The 21,869-nt window shown below is 45.5% G+C and overlaps 1 protein-coding gene across 1 annotated transcript in view; it reads left to right on the top strand.

Annotated features, from left to right (window-relative positions):
• The first annotated feature begins 360 nt into the window (after positions 1–360).
• LOC130367439 (chloride anion exchanger-like) overlaps positions 361–21,869 on the top strand; it is a 78,798-nt gene continuing 57,289 nt past the window's right edge. The window contains exons 1-5 of the mRNA XM_056569859.1: positions 361–472; positions 10,189–10,408; positions 14,092–14,231; positions 20,421–20,531; positions 21,574–21,746. Coding sequence (XP_056425834.1) covers positions 361–472; positions 10,189–10,408; positions 14,092–14,231; positions 20,421–20,531; positions 21,574–21,746 — 756 coding nt within the window. The remainder of the gene's footprint in view (positions 473–10,188; positions 10,409–14,091; positions 14,232–20,420; positions 20,532–21,573; positions 21,747–21,869) is intronic.

The raw sequence follows: 21,869 nt of genomic DNA, 5'->3' as shown, positions 1-21,869 counted from the left end.
AGAAGTGGTTAATAACACACAGGCAAAAATGCTACCAAATCATAAGACGAAGATAAATAAGGAGCAAGCCAGAGGGGGGGGGGGGGTCATGAGGGCAGAACAGTACAAAATCAGAGGCAAAACAGTCAGGACAGGCAACAGTCAATGCGCTAAAGGACAAAATAAGTAGGCAGGATCAAAGTCAGTGATCAGGCAACAGGTCAGATCAGAGGATGTCCGAACAAAAATAGGGACACAGGGAAAACACAATCACAGATATAGTACTGAGATGCAGATCAATTGAAATATCCTGCCACAGAGAAGTGTAAGATCTGGAACCACAGCTGAGGTGAGCTCTCACCTCCTAATAGGCCAGCCAACATGTTGCTCATTGACAAACGGCCCTGCGACGTGCAGGGCTGTTGGAAAGAAGGCAAGGGAAGTTGTCGGGTGTGCTGTGAAGAAGACAAAAGTGGCGCTAGAGCCAGGAAAGGTATATCTGTAACAGTTACTTTTAGAGTTCACAGTGTGCCGCAGTATTATATTCAGTGCCAGGGTACAGTAGCTATCAGGGTTATATTCAGGGGGTGCAGTGTGTGGTAGGGTTATATTCTAAGGGCACAGTGTCTGGCAGGGTTACATTGATTATAATCAGAACTGCTGAAACTGTAAGGCTAGGTTATATTATGTGTTAAACAGTGTCAGTAATTGGGTGTTGGTTAGTGGTGCTTTGCCTTAAATGTAATTTTGTATTTTTGTGTTCTTTTGTACTATTATTATACTGCAGTTGCATTTATACCCTACATGCATTCCAATACAGTTACACATGAAACATTTTGGAGCTTGCTCTGAGTTCTGCCTTCACTCTGCAAAGAGAAGTTTAGTAGAGTGTAGCGTGATGAAGTGAGAGGAGCTCCCTATCTTCCTCCTTCAGTGTGAGTTAGGCCTAAACAGAGGATTTCTGGGGCTGGATAGCTCCTGCAAAGAACTAACATTGCCCTTGTGATTTTTCCTCATAGAGTGAGGATAAAGTGGATTATTTTTAGCATTTGTGGGGAGAAGTTGTGCATGTGTCCATAGTTTACCCTAGGACCCTCAAGGTCTTCAAGCTGGGCCTAAGAACGAAGTGGCTGCAAATCTACATTTCTTTATGGAACATGCAGCCCACAGTGAGCATTGCAGCTTAAAGTGAATAGAGACTACTGAGATTCACTGGGAGCCAACCAAGAAAAATCACTTGGCAATAGTTTAATAATTCAGGATAGAATGAAGTCTAAAAGGGATCCCAACAGTTTTACCCTCTTCCAAATGGTAAATCCTACTTTAGTCATACTATTTATTTGTTTTACAAAGAGACTGTGCCTCCATCATGTAAAGAATTACTCTACTAAGTACAGGCTTTTCTGTATTCACTGCTTTAGTGTTTAGCTTATTCTTTGCACTATAACACCAATGGCACCCAACATGTCATCAAATACTCTAAAGGGTGTGCCACAGGCACACCACTTACACCAGCTGTGCAGCCCTCCTTTCACTGCACCAGCCCATAGAACGTAGGATAACTCATGCTGCCAGTGTGACTAGCGTGACAACAACCATTAGGGATAAGTGAATCGAATCTGATGAATCCGAATTCGTTACAAATGTTAGGAAAAATTTGCTTAGCAACAAATCCGAATATCGCCGCAATTCGATCGCACTAATCGCTTCATTAAACTCCGTTTAGTACAGTCCAGGCTCCAGCGCATCTAAGATGGAGGCTCCACATGTCAGGACATGGGGCAAGGAACTCTGGGAAGGCAGGAAGACAGGTAGGCAGGAAGGGCCCTGAATCACATGCAGCATGCAGCCTATCAGTAGCCAGCCACCCCTGTGATGTCCCAGCCCTTTATAATCGGCAACCAGCTTGTGGTCAGTTACTTCAGCGTTTTATTGCAGAGAGAGAGAGAGAGAGGGACAGAGAGCAGTGTGTGCTTCACAGAAAAGCATTTTTACAACAGCGATTAACCTCAAGCTCAAATCCAGCCTAGAAGCACTGATAGGGAAGGGAGAGAGATGTGTGCTGCAGCACTGGTGTGTACAACAACTGAAAAGCTAACAGTAGCCAGCCAGTTAGAGCAGAGCACTAAAAGCCATAATCACCTGCTATTAGTGCCTAATTCAGGTTGCGTAGCAGAGCACATTGTCCTCTATTAAATGTAACCTGTGTGTACATAGGTGGTATATGATTTTGTTCCCGCTAAAGTATTTAGGGCCTAGTTACTGTGAAAGACCAGCCAAAAGTACACGTCTGCTGCTGTTCTAGACAAATACTGTTTTAAGTGTAGTGGAACGTATTGTACTCCCCTCATAAGTGCATACCACATACGTACATCTAGGTGGTGTACCATTTTGTTCCTGTTATAGTCCTAAGGGCCTAGTTACTGTGAAAGGCCAGCTAATAGTTCACACCTGCTGGTGTTGTAGACAAAAGCTGTTTTAAGCGTAGTGGAGCGTATTGTCCTACCCCCACAAGTGCATACCACATTTACGTGGTGTACCATTTTGTTCCTGTTATAGTCACAATGGCCTAATTACTGTGAAAGGCCAGACAAAAGTACACACCTGATGGTGTTGTAGACAAATACTGTTTTAACCCCTTAAGGACCCAGGGTTTTTCCATTTTTGCATTTTTGTTTTTTCCTCCTTACCTTTAAAAAATCCTAACTCTTTCAATTTTGTACCTAAAAATCCATATGATGGCTTATTTTTTGCACCACCAATTCTACTTTGTAATGACATCAGTCATTTTACCCAAAAATGTACGATGAAACGAACAAAAAATCATTGTAACCTTTGGGGGCTTTCGTTTCACCACAGTACATTTTTCGGTAAAAAAGACACCTTCTCTTTATTCTGTAGGTCCATACAATTAAAATGATACCCTACTTATATCGGTTTGATTTTGTCGTACTTCTGGAAAATTTACATGTCTAAAATTGTCATCTTCTGACCTATAACTTTTTTATTTTTCCGCGAATGGGGCAGTATGAGGGCTCATTTTTTGCACCATGCACTGAAATTTTTAGTGGTACCATTTTTGTATTCATAGGACTTATTGATTGCTTTTTATTCATTTATTCATTATATAAAAAGTTACCAAAAAGACACTATTTTGGTGTACGCCTTTGACCATGCAGTTTATTAATGATACATTTTTATAATTACCGTATATACTCGAGTATTAGCCGACCCGAGTATAAGCCGAGACCCCTAATTTTAACCCAAAATCCCAGGAAAAGTTATTGACTCGAGTATAAGCCTAGGGTGGGAAATACCTCATCCCCCCCTGTCATCATCCAGACCCGTCATTAACATCCTCATCATCCCCTTGTCATCATCCCACACATCCCCCCTTCATCATCCCCTTGTCATCATCCCACACATCCCCTTATCATCCCACACATCCCCCCTTCATCATCCCCTTGTCATCATCCCACACATCCCCTTATCATCCCACACATCCCCCCTTCATCATCCCCTTGTCATCATCCCACACATCCCCCCTTCATCATCCCCTTGTCATCATCCCACACATCCCCCCTTCATCATCCCCTTGTCATCATCCCACACATCCCCTTATCCCACACATCCCCCCTTCATCATCCCCTTGTCATCATCCCACACATCCCCCCTTCATCATCCCCTTGTCATCATCCCACACATCCCCCCTTCATCATCCCCTTGTCATCATCCCACACATCCCCTTATCCCACACATCCCCCCTTCATCATCCCCTTGTCATCATCCCACACATCCCCCCTTCATCATCCCCTTGTCATCATCCCACACATCCCCTTATCATCCCACACATCCCCCCTTCATCATCCCCTTGTCATCATCCCACACATCCCCTTATCATCCCACACATCCCCCCCTTCATCATCCCCTTGTAATCATCCCACACCCCCCCCCCTTCATCATCCCCACCCCCCTTCATCATCCCCACACCCCCCCCCCCTTCATCATCCTCTTCTCATCATTCGCCCTCAGTGGTCTTCAACCTGCGGACCTCCAGAGGTTTCAAAACTACAACTCCCAGCAAGCCCGGGCAGCCATCGGCTGTCCGGGCTTGCTGGGAGTTGTAGTTTTGAAACCTCCGGAGGTCCGCAGGTTGAAGACCACTGCGGCCTTCAACATGCGGACCTCCAGAGGTTTCAAAACTACAACTCCCAGCAAGCCCGGGCAGCCATCGGCTGTCCGGGCTTGCTGGGAGTTGTAGTTTTGAAACCTCCGGAGGTCCGCAGGTTGAAGACCACTGCGGCCTTCAACATCATCCAGCCCCCTCTCACCCCCTTTAGTTCTGAGTACTCACCTCCGCTCGGCGCTGGTCCGGTCCTGCAGGGCTGTCCGGTAAGGAGGTGGTCCGGTGAGGAGGTGGTCCGGGCTGCTATCTTCACCGGGGGCGCCTCTTCTCCGCGCTTCCGGCCCGAAATAGAGCCGTTGCCTTGACAACGACGCATCTGCGTTGTTGTCAAGGCAACGTGACTATTCTGAGGCCGGGCCCGAAGCGCTTAGAAGAGGCCTCCCCGGTGAAGATAGCAGCCCGGAACCACTATCCCACCGGACGACCTCCTCACCGGACAGCCCTGCAGGACCGGACCAGCGCCGAGCGGAGGTGAGTACTCAGAACTAAAGGGGGTGAGAGGGGGCTGGATGATGTTGAAGGCCGCAGTGGTCTTCAACCTGCGGACCTCCGGAGGTTTCAAAACTACAACTCCCAGCAAGCCCGGACAGCCGATGGCTGCCCTGGCTTGCTGGGAGTTGTAGTTTTGAAACCTCTGGAAGTCCGCAGGTTGAAGACCACTGCGGGTGGGGGAGTTCACTCGAGTATAAGCCGAGGGGGGTGTTTTCAGCACGAAAAATCGTGCTGAAAAACTCGGCTTATACTCGAGTATATACGGTATTTTTATAATTTCCGCGTGTGGCGATACCACATATGTTTATTTTTATTTACACAGTTTTTTTTTTAAATGGGAAAAGGGGGGTGATTTAAACTTTTATTAGGGAAGGGGTTAAATTATCTTTTATTAACTTTTTTTTTCTCTTTTTTTTTTTTTTTGGAGTGTTATAGCTCCCATAGGGGACTATAACACTGCACACACTGATCTTTCACATTGATCAGATGTTTCTCATAGGAAACCACTGATCGATGATTCTGCTGCTTGACTGCTCATGCCTGGATCTCAGGCACTGAGCAGTCATTTGGCATTCAGAAACCAGGAGGCAAGGTAAGGGACCCTCCTGCTGTGTCACAGCTGATTTTGCCATGGACATCCCAAACAGCTCCCTGAGCTAAACGGCAACGATTTACTATCACTTTAGACACAGCATTCAACTTTGAACGCCGCATCTAAAGGGTTAATAGCACGCGGCACCACGATCAGTGCCGTGCGCTATTAGCCATGGGTCCCGGCCGTTGTTAGAGGCCGTGGCCCCGCATTATAGTCTTAAGGGCCTAGTTACTGTGAAAGGCCAGCCAAAAGTACACACCTGCTGCTGTTCTAGACAAATACTGTATTAAGCGCAGTGTAGCATATTGTCCTCCCCTCATATACGCACTAAGTATGTCAGGCAGAGAAGTGCCAGGACATGCACAGAGAAGTGGCAGAGGCCTAAATTCATCAAGCGCAGGCAGAGGTCGCAGCAGACTAGGTGCGAGTGGCAGCAGGATATCAGCTAGCGGTCGTGTCTCGACCAGCAACCCATCTGCCGTCACCAATTGGTTAACTCGGTCATCCACTTCATCACAAGTGACATCTGACACCTCCAGTCAACAGTCGGTGGGTTCCTCAGACACAACCCTCAGTTGGCATGGCCCGAGAGCAGTCCCTTTCCTCCCATTGTGTCTGTCCTATGCTGTTCCCTCCCCCACAGAAGTACTGTATGCTGTGGGTTCAGCTCCACTTTTTAGTGAGGACGATCTACTAGAGGACAGTCAGCAGCTACTGCCCAGCCAAGAAGTGGAGGAGACATCCGCCGCTTCCTCCACTAGGCAGGCAAGTAGTGATGAGGAGAGTGGCATGGGAGGTGGTGTTGCAAGCATTCAGGCTTCTGGAGCAGACACTGTTGAGGAACCTGAGGTGGACATCAGTGACGTGCGGACATAACTCTATAATGATGAAGCCGATTGCACTTGGGAGCTGGGTGCAGAAGGAGCATCATCATCATCATCAGGAGAAGAGGGTTGCAGGTTGCCCGTGAGGCAGCAGCTAAGCCAGCAAGGTGGTAGCATGGTTGGCAGTCAGCATGGTGGCAGAAGTGGGAAGTCTGAAGCCAAATGTGCCCAGGGTAGACCACCTGCATCGTGGCAGCCTACCTTCCCAGGAGGTAGTGGAACAGGGGTTATTGGAGTCGGCGGCAGTAACAGTCAATCAGTGCAGACTGTTGGGGGGGAAAATCAGCTACTTGGCGGTGTGGTTTTTCATCAAGCATCCGAAGGATGTTAACCTGGCCACATGCAAGATGTGTCGTGCAGAAGGAGAAGCGTGGCCTGGGTCCCAATGTTGGCACGATGGCCCTGCGTCAACATATGCAGTGTCACCATAAAGCGGCCTGTGAGAGCCGTGCTCCGATGTGGTGGTCCAGCCTGCTGCATCACCCAGTGGCACGCCGCTCCCTGTTTCAGCCAGCCAAAGCTCCACCACCTCAGCTGAAGGGAGCTGTGTGTCATACCCATCTTCTGTCGCTCCATATGTTCCAGCTCCTCCTACTTAGTGTTAGTCATTCCGCCAGCAATCCATCGGCAAAGCCATGTCCAAGAGACAATAGTATGCACCCACTCACAAGTGGATAGGGGGACTCCCCTGTGTAACTTCAATGTCAACCAGTGGCAGCTCATACGTAACAACTGCCGTTTGCTCAGGCCCTTTGAGGAAGCCACATTATTATTCAGTCGCCAGGATTACAAGATGAACAACGTAATTCCACTGCTTCATCTACTACAACACGTATTGGAAACTATGGCTGGTATGGGCACTGGAGACATGGTGCCTACATCTCATGGCCACATGAGCCCTGTGGGGGCTAAACTGGAGGAGGAGAAGAGTGAGGGGAGGGGCACAGTGTAGCACAGTTTAGGTTTCACGAGATGGGCAGGGTTTCTAGTCATCTGACAGGAGAGGAGGATCAGGAATAGCTAGAGGAGCTGGAGGGTTAGGAGGAAGGAGAGACAGAGGACCCAGACACACGGTGGCAGTATACAGTGGAGATGGAGGCAGGTAGTCCCTCAGAGTCACTTGCACAAATGGCACGATGCATGCTCACTTGCTTGCGTAGTGACCGCCGAATTGTCAACATTCAGGAACTGGATGACTTCTGGCTCTCCACCTTATTGGGCCCTCCCTACCGGCACAAAATGGGGGCCTTTTTTACATCCACTGGGAGGGAGGACAAACTGACCTACTGTGCCCCTCCCCCTCGTCCTCCTCCTCCAGTTCAGCCCCCACAGGACTCATATGGCTGGGGTGACTTCTGGCTCTCCACCTTATTGGACCCTCGCTACAGGCACAAAAAAGGGTCCTTTTATACACCCACTGAGAGGGAGGACAAACTTACCTACTACAGAGACATCCTATGTAGTCAGTTGGCCGATGCCTATCTGCGCCATCATCCATCCTTTGGCAGGTCTGACTCGGGGGGGGCCTCTACGCCATTTCCCAGGGTTTTTAGGTGGAAAAAGGGAGAGGTTCCTGTGTGGGGCCGTCCTTTTTAGGGTGAGTAACACTTGCCAAGAAGGAAATTAATAGGGCGAGTAGGACCTTACAGGGGAAGTTTTTATCGGTTACAATGAACCATAAGTTGTTCCCACCTTTAGAGGTCTTTGCATCACATCAATACTTGGTGGTGTAAGTGGCACATGGTGTGTTTTTTTTGCACACCTTTACCTTTTGTTTGATAAAAAAAATGTTTGGGTCCATATATTTTATCCTAAGCATATATTAAACGTTATGTAATGCATATCCTCAATACTTACTTGTGCACACTAACACTTTTACAAATGAGACCGTTTTCTTCTGCCTACCGACCTCAGCTACTATTCTGATCCTGCCACTCGCCTGATGCCACACATCTGATGCCAAGTTCTCCTTTTTTCACCCACCTTCGCCACCGGGTACTGGTATTGCCACCCACCTCACCACTCTGTCACTGGGTCATTTTCAGGACTCCTGATGCTGCTGCCACCTCCATGCTGTCTCATTCTGCCACCATATGTTCTCCTCATGCTGATGCCAGCTCCAAGCTGTCTCATACTGCCACTATATGTTCTCCTCATGCTGCCACAAACTCCAGGCTGTGTCATTCAGACACTATATGCTGCTGCCAACTCAAGGCTGTGTCATTCAGCCACTATGTGGTCTCATGCTGCTGCCAACTTCAGGCTGTTTCATTCAGTCACTATAGGGTCTCTTCATGCTTCCGCCACCTCCAGGCTGTGTTATTCAGCCACTATATGGTCTCATCATACTGATGCCACCTCCAGGCTCTGTCATTGTGCCGCTCTGCGACAGTGAGTCTAATAGTGATGCCTCTGCATATCATACTGAATAACAGTATTATTTCACTAACCCAGCACACACCCTATGCTTGTTACAGCAAGGCAAATTGTTCTACACCCCTATTGAGGCTCTCTGTAGGCCAGAAATGGCTGTTTTTAATAGCAATCTTTTGGGAAAATTCGGCGAAACGGCCAAATCGAATTGTTCAAAAATTTGCTCATCTCTATTGCTGATCTTGAGGAGTCTTAGAGATTAAAGAGGTACTCCGGGGGGAAACAATTTTTTTTTAAATCAACTGATGCCAAAAAGTTAAACAGATTTGTATATTACTTGCATATAAAAATCTTAATCCTTCCAGTAGTTATCAGCTGCTGTATACTACAGAGGAAGTGGTATGGTTCATTTCTATCTGACCACAGTGCTCTCTGCTGACACCTCTGTCCAACTGTACAGGTTGTCATAAATCTCCACCATAATCTCCGAAAAGCATAACCCCAACTGTTAAAAGATCAGCCAAATCCAGCAGAAAGATGGACACGTTTGTCAATATCCTGCAGAACAAATATAATGTAAGCAATGCTTAAAACACAAAGGGTTAACTAGTGGGTCCCAAATCCACCACCCCATCACCCCTCCAGATTTGGTGCACTGAAAACACTACATTTCAGTGTGAATCTCCTTTTGATAATTCCTTCACATTTTGCCACCAGTTAGCACCAGTTAAAATGATTGTAAAACAGCATCCAATAAAGTAACCTTTCTTACATCCTCCCGTTTACATTGCGTTAGTCTTGCTGCAGGTACACTTATGTAATCAGCACTGTACAGATTATATTCACATCTTTCTTCCAGGTTTCCTACTACATTGAACAGATAAGTTAATCAATACCCATGACAACCTATGGTAACACCTCCAAACACCAGGGGCCATATATGAAATGTCTACTGCTTGATAGAAAGTACAACTCTCCTAGAACTACTGCTATGAAGTCACCATTTGCTGGATTAAAAGAAAAAGTAAGGCAAGTATAGATATTAAAATATATTGGAGACGGGATGGGATGGAAAAACATAGCATCATTTACAGCCAGGTTTCACTAATACTGTTACATGTAAGAGGTACTCAACACTGAGTGCAGTATAAGACTTGTTCTCTTGATGATGATCTATAAGCCTGGCAAAGTTAACTTTACTTTATTAGTTGTACCGGTTCTGGTGATGATGATCTATGACCGGATAAGTTAACTGTAAGCTATTAGTTGTTGAGTGCCAGTTATAGTATTGTATAAACAACATGGGAAAAAGTCAAGTTGTGCCTACAATCTGTAAAAGATCTTATAGGCTTACTAGATATTTACTGCTACTATTATCTATGTTGTCATGATCTAATTGTACAGTTTTGGGATGACTTAGTCTGGAAGTTGTCATTGTGCATGTATGTTATAGGTCCTCCACAGGTATAGGTGCTCTTTATCTCTGCAGGATGCTCCTGACAGGGGCCACCTCTCTATTAACTCTGTTTAGCCTAACAGGATATTCAAAATTTAAACCTATATTCAAAAGATTTTTTTAGACCAGACACCAAAGTCACTATTAGTCAACATGACATTTTATTATTTCATATATGAACCATAGTATTTATCTGTGCTAACATTATCTCATTTTCATTCAGATTGGAAAATGTTCAACTACCAGGTCATACTAAATAGGTTCAGAAAAGGTAAAGGAAATACAAATCCTACAGAACCTCAAGAGGAAAAAGTGAAAATTCCTTTGGAAAATAAATATTTTGTGGCAAGACCAGTCTACTCAGAGGACTCATTCAGTTCTGAACATGAAATAGTGCAAAGACGTCACACCACTATATTGGACCATTTGAAAAGGTCTTGTGGGTAAGTTGTTCTTTGATTCAACTGAAAGTGATGTTTGAATAACCTAAAAGTAATATAATAATAAGCTGGGCACATTTTTCTTTTATATTCTAATGGAGTGTCAAGGTTTATTATATCCAGCTTGTTTATATGTTGTCCATATAGCCATTTTTTTTCCTTCTTTTATAACCTTACTTTAATTGCCAAATGTCAACCCCTATGTATGCTTCGTTGACAATACAAATTAGGAATCTATTACCTAATTATTAGATTCTTATCACTAATAACTAATTAGTAACTTAATAGTAATTTAATATGATTAGTTTTAAGTCAAATAAATCATCCAACTGAAGCATGCTCAGTGCATTCAGGATTCAGGATTTTTTTATATATTGACGGGGCTGCTAGGAGAGCGAGATAGGTGAGTATGCATTTATTGTGTTTTTTCACAGCCATGTCCCCAAAAAAATGTATGTATCCTTTAAACTATCATTTGTTTATACTATATCAGACATGCTTTACTGGAAATAGAACTACTGAATTGTGAGTGTCAATATAAACTAAAACATGAGTTATTGATGCACACAGTATCTGCCATATAGCATTATTCCAACAGGAGCGTATCATGATTTTTTCACTCTTTGTCCAAAAACTACTTACATTGTTTTTTAAACTTACATTATTTAGCAAATGAGATTTCTCCACATTATCCAGATACTCCACAGATGTTCAACATATTTCTTTGTCTACTTATCTAACAGGGACAAACACTTAAGCAGGCCATAAACTTTTTAAAGCTGTAAGGCCATAAACTTTTTCTCCCAATTCCCCTATACACCATGCACCTAGCTTAGTCGAGCATGTATGTGTTTTCAATTAGTTATTTTAATAGTATAATTAGTTATTAATAAACATCATCATCAATTAAACATTTAGAGTAGATCAAAATGTCTTAAATGTTTATGATAAAAAAAAAAAAAGTCTACAAAGGTGAAAAGGTAGCAGTATAAAGGGGTACTCCGGTGGAAAACTTTTTTTTTTATCAACTGGTGCCAGAAAGTTAAACAGATTTGTAAATTACTTCTATTAAAAAATCTTAATCCTTCCAGTACTTAGGACAGTTCCTAAAATGGACAGAGATGTCAGCAGAGAGCACTGTGGTCATGATGTCAGCAGAAAGCACTGTGTTCCAAAAAGAAAATAATTTCCTCAGTAGTATTCAGCAGCTAATAAGTACTCGAAGGATTAAGATTTTTTTTTTTAATAGAAGTAATTTACAAATCTTTCTGGCACCAGTTGATTTAAAAAAAAAAAAAAAAGTTTTCCACCGGAGAACCCCTTTAAAGGTTGTTACAGCTCATGTGAACTGTTTTTGAATCCCTAGCAGATCTTAACTGTTAAAGGGCTTTTCTCTGTTTACAGGCCTAGATTTTTATGAAATGAAAGGCAGGTTGGTAGTGGGGTCTTTCATTCCCTTCCTGGCCATTTTAGGTTTTTTGTGTGGCCAACATCAGCTGGTTACTGGGTTTTAAATACTCCAATGCCACTACCCTTTCTGGATATGTTCCCTGTGAACCACACTGCCGGATATGCATGGCTCCTGTGGCCTCTCTTGTCTTCTCTGGTTGCTTGATATTCTTTGCCATCCTTCTTTCCCCTTGTCTACATCTCACAGCAATCATTGCAACTCTGCTCTGCCAGCCCCCACTGTTCTGCTCTGAGCAGCAGAGAGAGATTCAGTGTCTGAATGGCTGAGGCTGCACACACCTCCCAGTTCTCAGCACTAAAGAGAGAATGACTCATAAGTGCAGGGTAGAAACCAAATGGTCTGTGTCTCTCAGGAGGGTGGGAGCTGCTTTGAAAGAGGGAATTGGACAGAGACAGAGTGGATGGCTGAATGAAGTCATTCCCTCACTTAATGCATGTAAGTGACAACAAAAGGGAGAAACTGGTCTATATAGCCAATAAATTATATTCAGACAATTACAGATTTTTGTATAGTTAGTGTTTGGATGGGTAGGAATTTAATTTGTATTTCATACTTGTGTGTAAAAGCTTTATTTTTATTTGTTTAAAAAAATAAAAGCAGTAAAAGCCCTGAGTAAACTTTTGAGTCCCTGTCTCTGACTGTTTTATAACACCATTTGCCTGGCTCTACTCAGCTAATCTCCCACAATTTTTTTTTCTAATATGCATCAAGTTAAATCTTAATAAAAAGAGTTTCAAAATAAACAAATAAAATCAGATTTGATCAACTTGTCAAGAAGGATGAGCAAACATTGGCTTTTTTTGCTGCTCACAACACAGATTTGATTTCTTATAGTGTTCTTAAAAAAAATAAATGGAGTGCAGTGCTGTGATTGGTTGCAATGAATAGAGTATTTCTTGTAGGTTCCACCCTTATGGATTCTGTTACAACAGAAACCATGATGACAGTGTCAGACGTGTCAAACAATGGACATGAACCTGGTACAACAGACCCCATTGACTTTTAATTTTAATGGGAAGATTGGCATAGCACATTACAAATATAAGGGAACTACCAATGCTGCGTTGAACGAGTCTCTGACATTGGTGACAGAGCCCCAAACAGCTTTCATGAATCTGTTAAATTATGACTAATAGACCAATCAGAGATTTTTTATTTCTCTTCGGCCTGTTTCATTAAAATGCTACTAAAATAGAATAATTTGGCTGTATTTTTAATGACATTCATCAATTTTTTTAGAATGAATAGATGCTAAAATGCCAAAACAATATATCAGTTTTAGCACTAGCCTCATATGAGGATCTATAGGATATCTAGAGAGACATTTAATTAATTATGTGTCATCTAGTTTATTACTAGGTCATACTTATTTCCAGAGCCAATCTACATTGTTAATTTACTTTTTACTAAAGTGGATATGAAGAATTAGAAAAACAGAGCTAATAGCTCCTTTAAGCATGCTCTTACACAGTGCAGTGCTGCATTCAAAACACATGCAGGTTTGAGTTACACAGCCCAGCTAACAGGTGATTTAAAGGAGTACAGTGGTAAAGTAAAACTTATCCCCTATTCAAAGGCCTGATGAAGCGGAAGTTCTGCAAAACACATTGCATTATGGGTAAATAAACTTGTTCTTACCAGCGCCTGTCTTGATCCTGCCAGCACCTAGAGGTTTGTTCATAGGATTAAAAATAATTGTTTTAAGCATGCATATTAAGGGGTATTCCAGGAAAAAAAATTGTTATATCAACTGGCTCCAGAAAGTTAAACAGATTTGTAAATTACTTCTATTAAAAAATCTAAATCCTTTCAATAATTATCAGCTGCTGAAGTCGAGTTGTTGTTTTCTGTCTGGCAACAGTGCTCTCTGCTGACATCTCTGCTTGTCTTGGGAACTGCACAGAGTAGAATACGTTTGCTATGGGGATTTGCTTCTAAACTGGGCGGTTCCCGAGACACGTGCCATCAGAGAGCAGTTAGACAGAAAATAACAACTCAACTTCAGCAGCTCATAAGTACTGAAAGGATTAAGATTTGTTAATAGAAGTAATTTACAAATCTGTTTAACTTTCTGGAGCCAGTTGATATATAAAAAAAAGTTTTTTCCTGGATAACCCCTTTAAGGGGTTCAAGTTCTGTAAACCCCTTGATGTTTTATGTCACATATGATGCTATTGAGGTAACGTGTTCAGTAAACAAATCTGTTTCCTCACAGCTGCTCTGCTCAGAAAGCAAAAAGAATTGTCTTCACTTTTTTCCCTATTATATCATGGCTTCCTCAATACACATTCAAAGAATGGATTCTCAGTGACATTATTTCTGGGGTCACCACAGGACTTGTAGCGGTTTTACAAGGTGATTAAGATTTTCTTTACTTTTTGCTTATTAGCAAATTCTTGACTTGATATGATGTGACGAGTTATCATAAGGTCATATCTGGTGAACCTACATGTATTTCTAGAAAGGATCAGGACAACATTTGTCTATATTCCCTAGTAAACCTTATAGATTGCGGTCTAGAGATCTTACTTTATTAGCCAGTGGAAATCCATGGCAAAGAGCTATTCTAGAGGACTTGGCAAAATTGTGCATTAAAGGGGTTATCCAAGAATATAAAAACAGAGCTAATTTCTTTAATAAAAAATGCTCCCCGTCTGTCTCCAGGTTGGCTTCGGTTCTGCAGCTTAGTTCCATTGAAGATAAAGGGATTATCCACTATAAGGGTATTTCGGTACATACCTGCCAGAACTGGGTATTTCCTGTTGGATTTTGTTCTCTAAACTACACATCCCATAGTCCCATGCTTGCAAGTATGAGATCACTTTCCTTCCTTCCACACATAAGCTACCACATTCATTGAAACGCAGTGTTTTCTAACCAGGGGGCCTACATCTGTTGCAAAATTGAAGCAGGACAGACTCCCTCTGATCACCTGACTAGTGAGTCAGGTCTTGGCTGCACTGCAACCTGGGAAATCCCAAGACATGAGTAATTTTGTATGCTGTTAAAAATAAATATTGGTGCGATAATCACAGATGAATTGTGAGAAAACCGTCACACAGGTACAGACACTATATTATGAACTACACTAACTTTACAGCCCCTGTAGCATAGTCAAATTAAAAAAAATCCTGGAATACCCCTTTAAAGAAGCCAAGCTGTAATACCACACCCAAACTGGAGACAGAGGCGTTTATGAAAGAAATTAGCTCTGTTTTTCTATTCCTGGATAACCCCTTTAAACATTTAAACAGTTGCCTATTCACCTAAATAAGGTGGTCATTAAACTTATGGGCATGTGATAAAGCAGGAGAGTTTCTTGTCATGAATGCCAGCTGTGCACCATTGACATATGTAATTTAAAGCGGCCCTTTCAGCAGGTTTTTAAAGTAAGTGTTACGCCGAGCGCTCCGGGTTCCCGCTCCTCCCCGGAGCGCTCGCTTCACCTCCTCCGCTGCAGCGCCCCGGTCACGTCCTCTGACCCGGGGCGCTGCGATCCTGCTGCTAGCCGGGATGCGATTCGCGATGCGGGTAGCGCCCGCTCGCGATGCGCACCCCGGCTCTCCTACCTGACTCGCTCCCCGTCTGTTCTGTCCCGGCGCGCGCGGCCCCGCTCCCTAGGGCGCGCGCGCGCCGGGTCTCTGCGATTTAAAGGGCCACTGCGCCGCTGATTGGCGCAGTGGTTCCAATTAGAGTTATCACCTGTGCACTCCCTATATTACCTCACTTCCCTTGCACTCCCTTGCCGGATCTTGTTGCCTTAGTGCCAGTGAAAGCGTTCCTTGTGTGTCCCTTGCCAGTGTTTCCAGACCTTCTGCCGTTGCCCCTGACTACGATCCTTGCTGCCTGCCCCGACCTTCTGCTACGTCCGACCTTGCTTCTGCCTACTCCCTTGTACCGCGCCTATCTTCAGCAGCCAGAGAGGTGAGCCGTTGCTAGTGGATACGACCTGGTCACTACCGCCGCAGCAAGACCATCCCGCTTTGCGGCGGGCTCTGGTGAAAACCAGTAGTGGCTTAGAACCGGTCCACTAGCACGGTCCACGCCAATCCCTCTCTGGCACAGAGGGTCCACTACCTGCCAGCCGGCATCGTGACAGTAGATCCGGCCATGGATCCCGCTGAAGTTCCTCTGCCAGTTGTCGCTGACCTCACCACGGTGGTCGCCCAGCAGTCACAACAGATTGCGCAACAAGGCCAACAGCTGTCTCAACTGACCGTTATGCTACAACAGTTGCTACCACAGCTTCAGCAGTCATCTCCTCCGCCAGCTCCTGCACCTCCTCCGCAGCGAGTGGCCGCTCCTGGGATACGCTTATCCTTGCCGGATAAGTTTGATGGGGACTCTAAGTTTTGCCGTGGCTTCCTTTCCCAATGTTCCCTGCATCTGGAGATGATGTCGGACCTGTTTCCCACTGAAAGGTCTAAGGTGGCTTTCGTAGTCAGTCTTCTGTCCGGAAAAGCCCTGTCATGGGCCACACCGCTCTGGGACCGCAATGACCCCGTCACTGCCTCAGTACACTCCTTCTTCTCGGAAATCCGAAGTGTCTTTGAGGAACCTGCCCGAGCTTCTTCTGCTGAGACTGCCCTGTTGAACCTGGTCCAGGGTAATTCTTCCGTTGGCGAGTATGCCGTACAATTCCGTACACTTGCTTCAGAATTGTCCTGGAATAATGAGGCCCTCTGCGCGACCTTCAAAAAAGGCCTATCCAGCAACATTAAAGATGTTCTGGCCGCACGAGAAATTCCTGCTAATCTACATGAACTTATTCACCTAGCCACTCGCATTGACATGCGTTTTTCTGAAAGGCGTCAGGAACTCCGCCAAGATATGGACTCTGTTCGCACGAGGCGTTTCGTCTCCTCGGCTCCTCTCTCCTCTGGTCCCCTGCAATCTGTTCCTGTGCCTCCCGCCGTGGAGGCTATGCAGGTCGACCGGTCTCGCCTGACACCTCAAGAGAGGACACGACGCCGTATGGAGAACCTCTGCCTGTACTGTGCTAGTACCGAACACTTCCTGAGGGATTGTCCTATCCGTCCTCCCCGCCTGGAAAGACGTACGCTGACTCCGCACAAAGGCGAGACAGTCCTTGATGTCTACTCTGCTTCTCCACGTCTTACTGTGCCTGTGCGGATGTCTGCTTCTGCCTTCTCCTTCTCTACAGTGGCCTTCTTGGACTCTGGTTCTGCAGGAAATTTTATTTTGGCCTCTCTCGTCAACAGGTTCAACATCCCAGTGACCAGTCTCGCCAGACCCCTCTACATCAATTGTGTAAATAATGAAAGATTGGACTGTACCATACGTTTCCGCACGGAGCCCCTTCTTATGAGCATCGGATCTCATCATGAGAGGATTGAACTTTTGGTCCTCCCCAATTGCACCTCGGAGATTCTCCTTGGACTTCCCTGGCTTCAACTTCATTCCCCAACCCTGGATTGGTCCACTGGGGAGATCAAGAGTTGGGGGTCCTCTTGTTCCAAGAACTGTCTAAAACCGGTTCCCAGTAACCCTTGCCGTAACTCTGTGGTTCCTCCAGTAACCGGTCTCCCCAAGGCCTATATGGACTTCGCGGATGTTTTCTGCAAAAAACAAGCTGAGACTCTACCTCCTCACAGGCCTTATGATTGCCCTATCGACCTCCTCCCGGGTACTACTCCACCCCGGGGCAGAATTTATCCTCTCTCTGCCCCAGAGACTCTTGCCATGTCCGAATACGTCCAGGAGAATCTAAAAAGGGGCTTTATCCGTAAATCCTCCTCTCCTGCCGGAGCCGGATTTTTCTTTGTCTCCAAAAAAGATGGCTCCCTACGTCCTTGCATTGACTACCGCGGTCTTAATAAAATCACGGTTAAGAACCGCTACCCCTTACCCCTCATCTCTGAACTCTTTGATCGCCTCCAAGGTGCCCACATCTTCACTAAATTGGACTTAAGAGGCGCCTATAACCTCATCCGCATCAGAGAGGGGGACGAGTGGAAAACGGCATTTAACACCAGAGATGGACACTTTGAGTATCTGGTCATGCCCTTTGGACTGTGCAATGCCCCTGCCGTCTTCCAAGACTTTGTCAATGAAATTTTTCGTGATCTATTATACTCCTGTGTTGTGGTATATCTGGACGATATCCTAATTTTTTCTGCCAATCTAGAGGAACACCGCCGGCATGTCCGTATGGTTCTTCAGAGACTTCGTGACAACCAACTCTATGCCAAAATTGAGAAATGTCTGTTTGAATGCCAATCTCTTCCTTTTCTAGGATATTTGGTCTCTGGCCAGGGACTACAGATGGATCCAGACAAACTCTCTGCCGTCTTAAATTGGCCACGCCCCTCCGGACTCCGTGCTATCCAATGCTTTTTGGGGTTCGCCAATTATTACAGGCAATTTATTCCACATTTTTCTACCATTGTGGCTCCTATCGTGGCTTTAACCAAGAAAAATGCTGATCCCAAGTCCTGGCCTCCTCAAGCAGAAGACTCCTTTAAACAACTCAAGTCTGCCTTTTCTTCGGCTCCCGTGCTCTCCAGACCTGACCCTTCCAAACCCTTCCTATTGGAGGTTGATGCCTCCTCAGTAGGAGCTGGAGCTGTTCTTCTACAAAAAAATCCTTCCGGGCATGCTGTCACTTGTGGTTTTTTCTCTAGGACCTTCTCTCCAGCGGAGAGGAACTACTCCATCGGGGATCGAGAACTTCTAGCCATTAAATTAGCACTTGAGGAATGGAGGCATCTGCTGGAGGGATCAAGATTTCCTGTTATTATCTACACCGACCACAAGAACCTCTCCTACCTCCAGTCGGCCCAACGGCTGAATCCTCGCCAGGCCCGGTGGTCTCTGTTCTTTGCCCGATTTAATTTTGAGATTCACTTTCGTCCTGCCGATAAGAACATTAGAGCCGATGCTCTCTCTCGTTCCTCGGATGCCTCAGAAGTTGATCTCCCTCCGCAACACATCATTCCACCTGACTGCCTGATCTCCACTTCTCCTGCCTCCATCAGACAGACTCCTCCAGGAAAGACCTTTGTTTCTCCACGCCAACGCCTCGGAATCCTCAAATGGGGTCACTCCTGTTTCCGGCTCCTCGGACGTCTTCTCGGTCAAGGAGATTTTGGCTGCCAAAAAGGTCAGAGGAAAAAATTTTTTTTTAGTAGACTGGGAGGGTTGTGGTCCTGAAGAGAGATCCTGGGAACCTGAGGACAACATCCTTGACAAAAGTCTGCTCCTCAGGTTCTCAGGCTCCAAGAAGAGGGGGAGACCCAAGGGGGGGGGTACTGTTACGCCGAGCGCTCCGGGTTCCCGCTCCTCCCCGGAGCGCTCGCTTCACCTCCTCCGCTGCAGCGCCCCGGTCACGTCCTCTGACCCGGGGCGCTGCGATCCTGCTGCTAGCCGGGATGCGATTCGCGATGCGGGTAGCGCCCGCTCGCGATGCGCACCCCGGCTCTCCTACCTGACTCGCTCCCCGTCTGTTCTGTCCCGGCGCGCGCGGCCCCGCTCCCTAGGGCGCGCGCGCGCCGGGTCTCTGCGATTTAAAGGGCCACTGCGCCGCTGATTGGCGCAGTGGTTCCAATTAGAGTTATCACCTGTGCACTCCCTATATTACCTCACTTCCCTTGCACTCCCTTGCCGGATCTTGTTGCCTTAGTGCCAGTGAAAGCGTTCCTTGTGTGTCCCTTGCCAGTGTTTCCAGACCTTCTGCCGTTGCCCCTGACTACGATCCTTGCTGCCTGCCCCGACCTTCTGCTACGTCCGACCTTGCTTCTGCCTACTCCCTTGTACCGCGCCTATCTTCAGCAGCCAGAGAGGTGAGCCGTTGCTAGTGGATACGACCTGGTCACTACCGCCGCAGCAAGACCATCCCGCTTTGCGGCGGGCTCTGGTGAAAACCAGTAGTGGCTTAGAACCGGTCCACTAGCACGGTCCACGCCAATCCCTCTCTGGCACAGAGGGTCCACTACCTGCCAGCCGGCATCGTGACAGTAAGGGCATGGCTGTATAGGGCTTTTGACCCTAAATCCGTACATATGTATCATTAGTTAATTGACCCCTCCAGTGCCGTGATATTCAAGTTTTAAAAGAAATGCAAATTAGGCTTGGGGCACACCGGATATTGGAGCCCCAGTCAATCAGGGTGGTAGAGGAGAAAACCACAGAGGGAAGTGAGCAATACATGGTGCCGGCGTTTTTTTCACAGTTCACCAATTCTCTCAGGCCTGAAGAAGCAGGGTACCGCGAAACAGCCGTTGCCTTCTGCCACATTGTCAGCTTCAGCTGATTACATTCCTCTCTATCCCTGGGCTTCCTCCTTTTATTATTGGCAAGTGCCACTACATTTTTCTCCTTTATTTCATATGAATTAAAATATGATGTGGTCAGATATTACATGACAATACACACTGATATAAATGGCAACCATGTATGGTCGCCTACAGCTACCCCAGCATATCAGCTCATTGCAGTAGGTTACAGCAGACATGTTTATAGACAGATGTTCCTGTATTTTATTCTTTTTGCATGAACAATATTAATTTTACATATGTATTCCAGGTTTGGCATATGCTCTTCTAACAAATGTTCCACCAGGATATGGACTGTATGCAGCCTTTTTTCCAGTTGTTGTCTATTTTTTCTTTGGAACATCTAGACATATATCTGCTGGTGAGCATAAATACAACATTTGTCTTTTTTATATGTTTCAAATATCATTATTTATTGATCTAATCTATCTATCTATCTACTTGTCTGTGCGTGTTTGTGTGTGTGTGTGTGTGTGTCTATCTACTTATCTGTCTCATATGCAGGCACATGATGAGTTGGTGATTGCCAAGGGTGCATTGTGAATACAATTTATATGTTAGATCTGGCACTTATTGTTGATTTTCTTTAAAGGAGTAGTCCAGTCTTGAAACACTTATCCCCTATACTTATCCCCTATACTATAAGTTTTAGATCGCAGGGGCGTCCGACCGCTGGGAGCCCCCCGCGATTTCCCGTACGTGGCCCCAGCAGCCCACGGGAAGGGGGTGTGTCGACCACCGCACAAAGCGTCAGCTGACACGCCCCCCAAATCAATACAACTCTATGCCATAGCTGGAGAGCTGCCTTTGGCAACCTCTGGCTCTGCCATAGCGCTGTATTGAGGGGGGCGTGTCGGCCGCCGCTTCGTGCGGTGGTCAACACACGCTATCAGGCCAGAGATCCAGGGCCCTGTATGGTAGATCGTGGGGGGGTGTCCCAGCGGTCAGATCCCCGCGATCTGGAATTTAGGATAGGGGATACGTTTTTCAAGACTGGAATAATCCTTTAAAGCATTACAGTCATTAAAAACAGCTTTAGACACGTCGATCAGGCTTGTAAAAAGTTAGTGATCACATCACGTCTTACTCCTAACACCCACTATAATTGTGAGTTATTAGCCAGGGTAGTGACTGGTATTGCAGTCCACTCCTCAGTTGGCTGGGAGATTCGTCTATTTCTCTGCATAGAAGTCTGTGCAGAGAAATGGTTGGATCTGTCAGCCACCCGGGGAGTAGACTGTAATACCGCCCACTTCCCTGGCTAATAACTCACGATTACAGAGGGTCTCAGGAGTGAGAACTGGTGCGATAAACAACTTTTTACAAGCCTGAACAAAAGTTGTTTTTAATGACAGTAACTCTTTACATTTGGTTCTTCAAATACACTGGTTTGTGTCTTCTAGGTCCCTTTCCTGTTACTTGTTTGATGGTTGGCTCAGTGGTTACCAATCTTGTTGCTACTTCATCCATAAGTGCTGGCAATTCCACAACAGCTAATGCCACTGATGAAACACTACTAAATGAACAGAAAGTAATGGTTGCAGCATCTTTAACCTTTCTTGTGGGGATAGTTCAAGTAAGTAGAGTTGTCACATATATTGAGAATGATATTCAGGTGTGTTTACAAAGGTTTTTAATAGCAATTATTGATTACAAAGCCAGGAAAAGATCATAAATGAGGGATATGTAAAGAAAAGAC

The sequence above is a fragment of the Hyla sarda genome, chromosome 4, assembly GCF_029499605.1.
Source record: "Hyla sarda isolate aHylSar1 chromosome 4, aHylSar1.hap1, whole genome shotgun sequence".
NCBI lineage: Eukaryota > Metazoa > Chordata > Amphibia > Anura > Hylidae > Hyla > Hyla sarda.
The sequence above is the reverse complement of the archived record's forward strand: the minus strand, read 5'-3'. Positions and strand labels throughout refer to the sequence as shown.